Raw genomic sequence first — 11,675 nt, forward strand, 5'->3', positions numbered from 1 at the left:
GGGGACTGCACCTCTGACACCTGGCTGTGATCCTGGAAATCCGGGAATGTTTGGGAATATTTGGGAATGTGGGAATGGGGACTGCACCTCCGACATCTGGCTGTGATCCTGGAAATCCGGGAATGTTTGGGAATGGGGACTGCACCTCCGACACCTGGCTGTGATCCTGGAAATCTGGGAATGTTTGGGAATGGGGACTGCACCTCTGACACCTGGCTGTGATCCTGGAAATCTGGGAATGTTTGGGAATATTTGGGATTGTGGGAATGGGAACTGCACCTCCGACATCTGGCTGTGATCCTGGAAATCCGGGAATGTTTGGGAATGGGGACTGCACCTCCGACACCTGGCTGTGATCCTGAAAATCCGGGAATGTTTGGGAATGGGGACTGCACCTCCGACACCTGGCTGTGATCCTGGAAATCCGGGAATGTTTGGGAATATTTGGGAATGTGGGAATGGGACTGCACCTCCGACATCTGGCTGTGATCCTGGAAATCCGGGAATGTTCAGGAATGGGGACTGCATCTCCGACACCTGGCTGTGATCCTGGAAATCCGGGAATGTTTGGGAATATTTGGGAATGTGGGAATGGGGACTGCACCTCCGACATCTGGCTGTGATCCTGGAAATCCGGGAATGTTCAGGAATATTTGGGAATGTGGGAATGGGGACTGCACCTCCGACATCTGGCTGTGATCCTGGAAATCCGGGAATGTTTGGGAATATTTGGGATTGTGGGAATGGGGACTGCACCTCCGACATCTGGCTGTGATCCTGGAAATCCGGGAATGTTCAGGAATGGGGACTGCATCTCCGACACCTGGCTGTGATCCTGGAAATCCGGGAATGTTCAGGAATATTTGGGAATGTGGGAATGGGGGACTGCACCTCCAACACCTGACTGTGATCTCGGGAATTTGGGAATTCAGGGACTGCACCTCCAACATCTGCCTCTGATTCCAGGAAATTCAGGACTTATCCCAATTTTTCCCTGTCATTTCCTCTTTCCATCCCTTTTCCCAGGGAATTTGGGGTGCCTGGGGTTTCATCTGCTCACAAAATTCCCGTTCCGCATCAGCCTCTCCTAAAAATCACCTCTGGTATTTCTAATCAAAAATCTCAATAAAATTCTCCTTCCAGCAGCTGAAATTCATTTTTTAGGGTTATTGGGCATTTTTGGCACTTTTTGGTTTAAAAAATCATGTCATTTTCCAACAATTTCCATCTTCTCTTGTTGTATGGAGATAAGATGGGGGGGAAAGGGGACAGAATAGAAATAAAATTTATATTAAATAGGGATGAAATGACAGTAAAATATGGCTAAAATAGAAGGGGAAACAGAGAAGAATTATCATAAAACAGAGAAAAAATAGGGATGAAATGGGGGTGAAATGGGGATAAAATCCACACCTGGAAGCAAACCCCCGGGAGAAGAACCAGCGCCGGGAATTTCCCCCCGACACTTCCACAGTCCCCGCACGGCCCGGCCCGGCCCGGCCCGGCCCGGGGGTTTCCGGCCCCGCTGCCGCCCTCAGCCCCCGCCGGGATTTGTTTGTCCCGGGATCGCTCCGGGAATGAGCCTCGGGAAGCTGCGGCTGATGCAGGGAACAACTTTATTGATTGCAGGAGAAGCAGAGCCGGGCAGAGCAGCCCGGGGACAGGGACAGGGACGGCCGGGAGTGGCCCGGGGGATCCCAAACCCTGAAATCACCCAGGAGACCCCAAAGCCGGAATCCCCCCTGGGATCCTAAAGCCCGGAACCACCCAGGGGACACCAAACCCATCAGCCAGGGCACCCCAAAGGGCGAATCCCCCCCAAACCCATCAGCCAGGGCACCCCAAAGCCCGAATCCCCCCCAAACCCATCAGCCAGGGCACCCCCAAAGGGCGAATCCCCCCAAACCCATCAGCCAGGGCACCCCAAAGGCCGAATCCCCCCGGGAGCCCAAGTCCCGCCGCCGGCGGCCTTTGCCCAGGGCGGCGCTGCCGGGGGGGACAGCGGCGCTGCCGGGGTCCCTCAGGGCAGGGTCACGGATTTGGAATCGCCGCCGGGGAAGCGAATCGCGTGCGCCAGGCACGGCCCGTTCGGCTCCTTGCCGAAATCCACCAGGAAGTTCTTGTTCACGGCCAGGCCGCCCTTGTCCGTGTCCACGTCGAGCTGCAGCATCACCGAGCCCTCCCTGCGCGGGGACAGCGGCGGCTCGTGGCGACAGCGACCCCCGGTGCCGCCCGGAGCCCGCCGGAGCTGCTGCGGACGGCGCGGGGGAGCGCCCGGCCCCGGGGCCAGCGGGATGGGCTCGGGGCCGCCTTTGGCTCCCCGGTTCCCAAAGCACGGGGACAAACCCATGGGCACGAGGGGCTCAGGGCCACTCTCCCCTCCCCACTTCCCCCTGGGTCGGCTCAGGCCGCGCCCGGCCAGGCCGGACCCCCTTGGGCTGAGCTCAGCCCGGGCTCTGCTCCATCCCGACCCGGCCGGGGCTCGGCCGGGAGCGGCGCCGGGGCAGCCCCGAGCGGGTCGCGGCCCCTTCCCCACGCCCGCCCGGGCCCGGGCAGCCTTTGGCAGCCGGCAGTGGCTCACTTGATCAGGCTGGGGTAGAACTGCCGGTCCCAGGTGCTGTAGAAGGAGTTGGTCACGTAGAGCCGCTTCCCGTCCAGGCTCAGCTGCAGCGAGGCGGGGCCGCCGTACACGCGCTTGCACTGGGACACACGGACTGGGCTTACTGGGGGCGCTGGGACACACGGACTGGGGGTACTGGGGGCGCTGGGACACACGGACTGGGGGTACTGGGAGCACTGGGGGCACTGGGACACACGGACTGGGCTTACTGGGCGTACTGGGACACACGGACTGGGCTTACTGGGGGCGCTGGGACACACGGACTGGGGATACTGGGAGCGCTGGGGGCACTGGGACACACGGACTGGGCTTACTGGGGGCGCTGGGACACACGGACTGGGCTTACTGGGGGCGCTGGGAGCAGTGGGGGCATTGGGGTGGGATGCCAGCAGGGGCATTGAGAGCAGGCTCACACCCACCCACGCTCAGGTGAGCACACACTCACCCTCACGCTCCGGTGGGCACACACTCACCCACCCACGCTCCGGTGGGCACACACACCCTCACGCTCCGGTGGGCACACACTCACCCACCCACGCTCCGGTGGGCACACACTCACCCTCACGCTCCAGTGAGCACACACTCACCCTCACGCTCCGGTGGGCACACACTCACCCACCCACGCTCAGGTGAGCACACACTCACCCACCCACGCTCCGGTGAGCACACACTCACCCTCACGCTCAGGCTCACCCCCAGGCACGCTCCCCCCAGTCCCGCCCGGCTGCTGCCAGCCCTGCCGGCCGCTCACCTTGACCACCAGCGGCTCGGGCTGGCACTTGAGCTCCTCGTCCCTGCACACGGTCACGGGGCCCCCGCGCAGGATGCTGCCCCCCACGAACACCTGCAAGGGCCGCGCTGGCACACGAGCGTTCCCCGGCCGTGGCCCCGCCGGCCCCGCTCAGCCCCCCGGGCCGGGCGCTGCCCCTCACCTGCCCCACCAGCCGGGGCTTGCAGTTCCTGGCCAGCTCGTACTGCCTGATGTCCCCGTGCAGCCAATTGCTCACGTACAGGAACCGGTCGTCCGGGCTGATGACGAGGTCGGCGATGAAGGCTGCGGGCAGAGCGGGGGCTCAGGGGCACGGGCAGCACCGGGGGAGGGCACACGGGCCTGGCGTGCGCCGGCCTTTGGGGCAGGGATCGGCACCTGGGGCTCGGCCAGCCTTTGGGCTCGGTCACGATTCGGGGTCGCCCAGCCGGGCGCTGGGGCCACCCAGCCGGCTGTGCCCGGCTGCAGAACTCGCCGAGGGAACAGGAATGCCACCCCCGAGGGCACACCAACCTGGCATCTTGGGCATGATCCAGCCCGACACGTCCTTGGCCGGGATCCGGATCACCTCCTCCACGGCCCAGTTGTCTCTCTGCACAGGGACACCGAGCCCGGCTGAGCCCGCGCTGCCCCCGGCCCGGCCCGAGCCGAGCCGAGCCGAGCGGGGCACAGCGGGCTCATCCCCCCGCTCCCCCGCAAGCCCCGGATCCGGACCCTCCCTGTCCCCGCTCCTCCTCCTCCTCCTCCTCCTCCTCCTCCTCGCCGGCCCCGTCCCGGCCGGCTCCCCCGCAGCCCCGGGGCCGCTGCCGGCGCTCGCACTCGCCTCGCAGGATTTGTAGAGGCGGAAGATGGCCCCGCTCAGGGCGCAGCCCACGTAGCCCTCGGCGGCCTCGGGGCTGTGCAGGAAGCGCACGTTCAGCGGCAGAGAATCCTCGCCCAGGTCGAAGCACTGCGTGAGGCTGCGGCACGACAAGTTCCACACGTTCAGGCGGCGGCCGAAGACCCCTGCGGGACACGGGGGGAAAGGCTCGGGGGCGGCCGGGGACAGGGAGCGCTCCCCGGAGGGCTCCTGGTGGGCATCGGCACGGAAAGGGCAGCAGCTGGGGAGGAGAAAGTGGGAAATGCAGCAGCTGGGGAGGAGAAACTGGGAAATGCAGGAGCTGGGGAGAACAGAGAGAATTGGAGGATTTGGGGAGAACAGAGAGAAATGCAGGATCTGGGAGGAACAGAGAGAATTGCAGGATCTGGGGAGAACAGAGAGAATTGCAGGGTCTGGGGAGAGCACAGAGAATTGCAGGATTTGGGAGCAGCCCGGCCCAGCCCGCCCTGGGTTCCACCCCTGCCCATCCTCAGCCCGAGCCTGGCAACGGCTCTGGGGCACAGATCGGCCTCTCGGGGGCACCGAGCCCTGCCAGCCCCGCGCTCAGCCCTGCCATCGGTGCCACCCGCGTGTCCCCACCTTTCTTGAGGTCATCGGGGTTGAAGCCGCGCCCGGCCACTTTGGGGACCATCCCGGCCGAGCTGACCAGGACGTTGTGCTGGGCCTTGTACCAGAAGTCGTTGCCCGGTCGGGGGAGCCTCACACTCGTTCTCCCAGTTGCCCTTCAGCTCGTAGGTCTCTCCGTCCACCACCAGGAAGCCACCTGGCACGCACGAGGGACGCGGCGGTGACAAAGCCAGGCTCCCGCGTTCCCAGCGGGACTCCCGGCATGGGGATTCGGGCAGGGAAAAGGGAATTCGGGCAGGGAAAAGGGAATTCGGGCAGGGAAAATTCACCTTTGCCGTTGCCAGCGGGGTCGCCCATGTTTGCGATCAGGATGTCGCCGTTGGGCAGGGGGTGGGTGACAGACAGGTAGCCCTTGTTGCACTTCCAGAACACATCCACGGGCTCGATCATCTGCAAAGATCAGCGCGAATTTCAACCTCCGCCTGCTCGGCTCCTTTCTCGGCATCACAGAATCCTTCCTCGCTCCCTCCCTCCCTCTCTCGCTCCCTCGCGGTGCCCTCCGCCGTCCCCCCCTCCCTCCCTCCCTCCCTCGCTGCCGCCCCGGGCTCGTCCCGGCCGTACCTTGCAGATCCGAGGCGCCCGGCACTGGGAGCCCACATCCACCACGTAGATGCGGGAGGAGATGAGGCAGGGCAGGACCAGCTTGGTCTTTTTGGCCGCGGCGCCGCTGTCGAAGCAGCCGCAGGCGGGGCCCCAGCCCGCGCAGTGCAGCTCGTCCTTGAGGTTGGGCATGGGCAGCCGGTGGATCACCTGGGCACGGCCAAGGCAGCTCAGCCCGGGCCGAGCCGGGACTGCCCCGCGGGGAGCGGCCCCGGGCTTTGGGGGGCTCTGGAGAGGGGCTGGGAGCGGCCCCGGGCTTTGGGGGGCTCTGGAGAGGGGCTGGGAGCGGCCCCGGGCTTTGGGGGGCTCTGGAGAGGGGCTGGGAGCGGCCCCGGGCTTTGGGGGGCTCTGGAGAGGGGCTGGGAGCGGCCCCGGGTGCGGTGGGGACGTGGAAAAGCTTTCCCTCGGCTTTTTTCCCGGGCAAAAAGAGCTCCCTGGGCGGCCCCGGAGGGCTCGGGGGAGCGCAGCCCCGGCACCGATCCCGCCCCCAGGGCCCAGCGGGGGCCGGTACCTGGCCGTAGTGGCAGGGAGCGCGGGTTGAGGTCCACGGTGGCCAGGAAATCGGGCTGGTCGATGCAGGTGGACCTGTAGGTGCAGGTCACGTAGGCGACCTCCTCCCTCGGGGCTGGGGGACACAAAAGCGCGTTCAGACCACCCCGGGAAGCCCCGAACGGGACGGGCAAAGCTCCGGGCAGCTCTCACAAGTGACCGCCGGCATTTTCGGGGTGCTGCGATTCCCTCCAGCTCCCCCCGGGCAGCCCTGGTGGCCGCTCCTGAGCCGGGAACAACCAGGAGGAATCCCCGGCAGTTCTGGGAAAGGAGCTCAGGCACAGACACTGAGCTCAGGGGGCCCCCAAAAAGACCTCAAATCCCCCCGTTCAGCCCAGCCCCGTGGCCAGCACTCGCCTTTCAGCACGTCGGGACACGCGGGGTACTCGTAGCACGGAGCTCTGCACCTGTCTGGGGAGCAGAGGGGACACCGTGAGCCCGGCCCGGGCCCCGCACCCCCCGATCCCGTTCCAGAGGGTCCCTCCCACCCCAGGGACCCCCGGGGCCACCCCCGGGGCCACCCCGGCCCTCCCTGGCGACCCGGGGCGAGCTCTCGGGGTGGCGCTGCCACCTCCCGGCTGCGGATGAGGGACCCTGGGCACAGCGCGGGGCCGAGCCTTGCTGGGGACACCCGAGCCCGCGGGGACCCCTCCCCATCGCGACACGGGGACAGAGCTGTCACCCGAACCGGGATGGGGACAGAGCTGTCACCCTGAGCCGGGATGGGGACAGAGCTGTCACCCTGAGACGGGATCGGGACAGAGCTGTCACCCTGAGACGGGACAGGACGGGAACAGAGCTGTCACCCGAGCCGGGATGGGGACAGAGCTGTCACCCTGAAGCCGGGATGGGGACAGAGCTGTCGCCCTGAGCCGGGACGGGGACAGAGTTTGTTACCCTGAACTGGAATGGGGACAGAGCTGTCACCCTGAGCCGGGATGGTGATAGAGCTGTCACTCGAACCGGGATGGGGACAGAGCTGTCACCCTGAACTGGAATGGGGTCAGAGCTGTCACCCTGAACTGGAATGGGGACAGAGCTGTCACCCTGAGACGGGACAGGGAGGGGGACAGAGCTGTCACCCTGAGCCGGGATGGGGACAGAGCTGTCACCCGAACCGGGATGGGGGACAGAGCTGTCACCCGGAGCCGGGATCGGGACAGAGCTGTCACCCGAGCCGGGATGGGGACAGAGCTGTCACCCGAACCGGGATGGGGACAGAGCTGTCACCCGAACCGGGACAGAATGGGGACAGAGCTGTCACCCGAACCGGGATCGGGACAGAGCTGTCACCCTGAGCCGGGACAGGATGGGGACAGAGCTGTCACCCTGAGCCGGGATGGGGACAGAGCTGTCACCCTGAGCCGGGATCGGGACAGAGCTGTCACCCTGAGCCGGGATGGGGACAGAGCTGTCGCCCTGAGCCGCGACGGGAACAGAGCTGTTACCCTGAGCTGGGATGGGGACAGAGCTGTCACCCGAGCTGTCACTCCGGGAGCAGCGGCCCCGCGGCCAGAGCTCGGCCGCAGCTCCCTCCTCGTGCCCGGGGCACAAGGCACCTGTGCCCAGCTGTGCCCGGGCCATCCCCCAGCAGCCCCCGGGCGGGGCTGGAGCCGGGCCCGGGCCGGGGCTGCGGGGCCAGGGCTGCGGGGGTCCCTTACCCATGGCTGCAGCTTTGGGGGTCGGCGGTGGTGGCGGCGGAGGAGCTGGAGCCGAGGGGCAGCTGCTGCTGTCTCGGGGCTGGAGCGGCTGTGCCGTGCCCTGGCTGCTTCCCGGGGCCCTTTTATCCCCGCAAAAGGGTGGGGGGAGCGGGGGCCAAGCCCAGGGAGGGGCTGCCCAGCGCTTGGGAGGTGCCAGCCCGGCGCTGCGGCTTCTTTCCTCCTCCCCGCCGCCAATCTGGGCCCAAATCTGCTGCTCCCTGCAGCTCCCGAAGCCTCAAACCCCGCCGGCCCCAGCTGATCCCGGCCTCGCTCCGCACGGAACGGCTGCTCCGCACCCGCAGCGGCCTCCGCCGAGCCGGGCCCGTGCCCGGGGCACCCCCAAACCTGCTCCTGCTCCTGACAGGGGGATCCCGGTCCCAGGGATCAGCCAGGGGCTCCCGGGGATCCCGCGGTGGCCCCGCAGGCTCGCAGAGCGGGCTCTGCCCAGGGACAGGAGTTTGGGAGCTCAGCCTGGAGAAAAGAGCGATCCCGGGGGAATTTCGGGGTCTGCCAGAGGGATTTGGGATCTCATCCCAGGAACAGGGGCCAGGACAAGAGTGAACGGCCTCAAGCTCTGCAGGGGAGGCTCAGGGTGGGAAATCCGGAGAAATTCTTCCTGGAAAACGGGAAAATGGCTCTCCCTGCCCGTGGAGATTTGGAGTGGTCGCTCCTGTTTAATTCCCGGACGTTTGTTTGGGTGATCGGGGGGGATTGGTCCCATCTTGGACTCGATGATCCTGGGGGGGATTTTCCAACCTCAAAAATCCTGGAATTCTCGAAGAGTCCCTTTAATACTCGGTGCAATTTCCAAACCCAAATAATCCTGGAATTCTCTGAAACGTCCCTTTAACACTCAGCGCTCTTTCCAAACACCAAACCCAGTTTCTAAATCCCCCCCAAAATGAGCGAATCCCACAAAAACCACAGCAAATGAACGTTTGGGAGAGCTCGAAATTCCCTTGCTGAGCCTGGCCGGGAGAACACAAAGCTGCGGCTGATAAGATAAAACTGCTGATAAAAGCTGCGATTATTCCTGCCCCTCCCTGCGCCCAGGTGAGCTGGGCTGGTTCTCCCTGTGCTCATTGCGGCTTTTCCATGACCACAGGTGGGGGCAGCGTCCCCCCAGCCCGGTTCGGGAAGTTTCCCGGCTTCTCCTGCTCATCCCCACTTCCCATAATCCAGGGAAAATCAGATTTCTCCCGTTCCTGACACTGGCAGATCGCGTTTATCTCCCCCGATTTGGAAGGGATTCACCTGAGATCTGTCCCGCCCATCCCTAAAAGCCTCTGGAGCTGGACATTCCTGCCCCGTGGAGGGAGGAAAGGCCACCCCGAGCCTTTCAAGTCCCTCATTCCAAGCGGATCCAGAGGAGCGAGAGACGCCCTGGAATTATCTCGGGTTTTGGCGGCTCCTCGGGGGCTGCTCGCCCAAAAAGCTTCAAAGCGTTGGGAATTTTGGGGATCCGGCCCAGGGCAGCGGCTCCTCCTCGCCGGGCTTTTCCTGTTGGTTTGGGGGGTCCGGGGTGTTCCCTGGAACAATCCCGATCCCGAGGGAATTCGGGGGTTCGGGCCTCCCCGCGTGTCCCCCTCGGCAGGGACTGGGACAAATCTCCTCGGCCCCCGTTCCAAGTCGGGGCCCTCCCGGTGTCTGGGGATGTGGCACCGAGGGAAAAGGAGCTCGCGGCTTCCCCCGAGTGTGATTTTTTTTTCTGTTTTTTCCGGTGGTGGAGCGGGGAACAAACTCCCGAGCTCATCCGTTGTCACCTGCCTTCCACTGGCCGTGGAACTTCGGATTTTGTCACACTTTCAGGTGAACTGGGGAGCCAGCTCCCCAAAAATCACCCTTTTTCCCACCTGAACCATCTGGGAATTCTTGGCTTGGGGGGGAATTTAAGCTCAAGGCTGTCTCCCTGTTTGGTGCCCGCGGCTGATGGGAGAGCTGGGAACGCCGAGAGCGCCGGGAGCGGCTCCAGGATGGAATTCCAGGCGCGCAGCAGTCCGGGAAGGAAGGACCAGTGGGGGACTGGGGGCTCGCTCCATGAACGGAAACGTTTCCCAAAGTCTGCCGGTGCTCAGTGCCCGGCTGAGGGGTCGGGACGAGGCCGAGGCCGGGAAGGGAGGGTGGAGAGCGCAGGAAATCGGGATTTAGGAACGGGAAGTGCCATGAAGGAGCTCCGGCCCCTCTGGGGCAGCCGCGGGGGCTCGGGACAGGGCTCGGGGGAAGCCGAAGCCTCGTCAAGGGAGCTGCGGGCGCTGGAGCCGCTGCCGGAGCCGGGAACTGTCCGAGCTGGCGGCGGAGCGCGGGCTCGTCCCGGTGCGTCGCTGCCCGCATTCCCAAAATCCCGGCGTGTCCTTCCCGGGGGGCCGGAGGGAGCCGGGTGGCGAGCGGGCAGGAGTGGCCAGCGGGGGCTGGGCAGTGGCCGGAGGGTGCCGGGGCTTGTCCTGCGGCCACGGGAGCTGCGCTGAGCCTGCGCTTATCTCGCTCTTATCAGCGTCGTGGGGACACGCGAGCGCCCAGCGGGGACAGGGAGGGACACGGCGACCGTCAGCACAGGAAGCCACCGGGAACAGCGGCGGCTCCTTAATGAGCTGGCTAATGAGGGGCGGGCTAATGAGTGGCTAATGAGAGGGTGTTGCAGCGCCAGGGGAGGGAGCACGTGGGGACAGCAGGGGCAGCGCGGGGGACACCGGCACGGCCCAGGGGGGACCAAAGTAGGGGCTGGAGGCCAAGGGTGGCCCCGGGACAGAGCCCGGGAGCCGCTGCCGGAATTCCCAGAGTTTCCCAGCGGGAAAGCGTCTCCGAGGCCGGGCTGGAGCAGCTGCGGCTGCGGGAGGGGGTCCCTGCCCCACGGCACGGGGGGCACGAGCGGAGCTTTAGGCTCCTTCCAGCTCGAAGCATTCCCTGACTGTGCCGCGATGTTGGGGATGGGGAGCTGGAGCCGTTTCCTTGCTGCGGCGGTGCCGGTGCCGCCCTCGCTCCGCCCTTGCCGGCCGGGGGGCTCCGAGCCCCGGTCAGGCCGGGACAGCCCCAGGGACGGGGGCGCTCTGGGGGTCATTGGCTGTGCCCCCTCCTTCGGGCTTTTCCCGACATGGCCAGAGCGGTTCCCGTGCTGGGATCTGCCCGATCCCGAGGGGATCCCGAGCTCCGTCCTTTCTCGCGGCGATGCTTTCGCCCAAATCTCGGCTTCTTTCCCAACATCGGCCTCGGAGCCCCTTTCCATGATTTCTCCTGTCCTCCAGGATTTAATTGAAGCCTTTCCTGTCCCGGAGTCTCCCTGGCTGTCCCTGTGGTTATCGCTCGGCTTGCCCTGGTGCCTGGGCAGGCTCTGGCTGGGCTCGGTGTGAACCCTGCACTGCTGTCCCGCCCTGGAAATGCCTTTTTTTGTACTTTTCCACCCCCAAAACCCAGTCTGCTCGCACTGTGCAGAGAAGGCCCGCAAGGCGCTGCCCGCTGGTCCTTCCAGCCCCAGTTCCCAGTGCTGAACTCCCCAAGTCGCCCTTGTCCCCAGCGGGCCCCGTGTCCACCACACGCAGGTGCCACCCTGGGGAGGCCGCCCCGTCGTGTCCTACCCTGGCTGCTGCTGCCCCAGGGGGGCTCAGCATGGATTTCTGAGGGTCCCAGGTGACCCCTGGGTCTGTCCCCGTTCCCTGGGATCCCCTGAGCAGCTCCCCAAGCTCATCCCCGGTGTCCCCGAGCTCCCAAACTCCTGTCCCTGGGCAGAGCCCGCTCTGCGAGCCTGCGGGGCCACCGCGGGATCCCCGGGAGCCCCTGGCTGATCCCTGGGACCGGGATCCCCTGTCAGGAGCAGGGAGCAGGTTTGGGGTGCCCCGGGCACGGGCCCGGCTCGGCGGAGGCCGCTGCGGGTGCGGAGCAGCCGTTCCGTGCGGAGCGAGGCCGGGATCAGCTGGGGCCGGCGGGGTTTGAGGCTTC

General features: G+C 65.6%; 1 protein-coding gene across 1 annotated transcript; it reads right to left on the bottom strand.

Annotated features, from left to right (window-relative positions):
• Window positions 1-2,000: 2,000 nt before the first annotated feature.
• On the bottom strand, window positions 2,001-5,660 carry LOC137463542 (methanethiol oxidase-like). Its single transcript, XM_068174782.1, is given in 10 exon segments — window positions 2,001-2,183; window positions 2,582-2,700; window positions 3,372-3,464; window positions 3,553-3,674; window positions 3,903-3,977; window positions 4,209-4,394; window positions 4,849-4,948; window positions 4,950-5,032; window positions 5,166-5,286; window positions 5,458-5,660. Coding segments are annotated over 10 exon segments (1,233 nt in total). The 5' UTR covers window positions 5,629-5,660; the 3' UTR covers window positions 2,001-2,020.
• Window positions 5,661-11,675: the final 6,015 nt, after the last annotated feature.

The sequence above is a fragment of the Anomalospiza imberbis genome, chromosome 29, assembly GCF_031753505.1.
Source record: "Anomalospiza imberbis isolate Cuckoo-Finch-1a 21T00152 chromosome 29, ASM3175350v1, whole genome shotgun sequence".
Lineage (NCBI taxonomy): Eukaryota > Metazoa > Chordata > Aves > Passeriformes > Viduidae > Anomalospiza > Anomalospiza imberbis.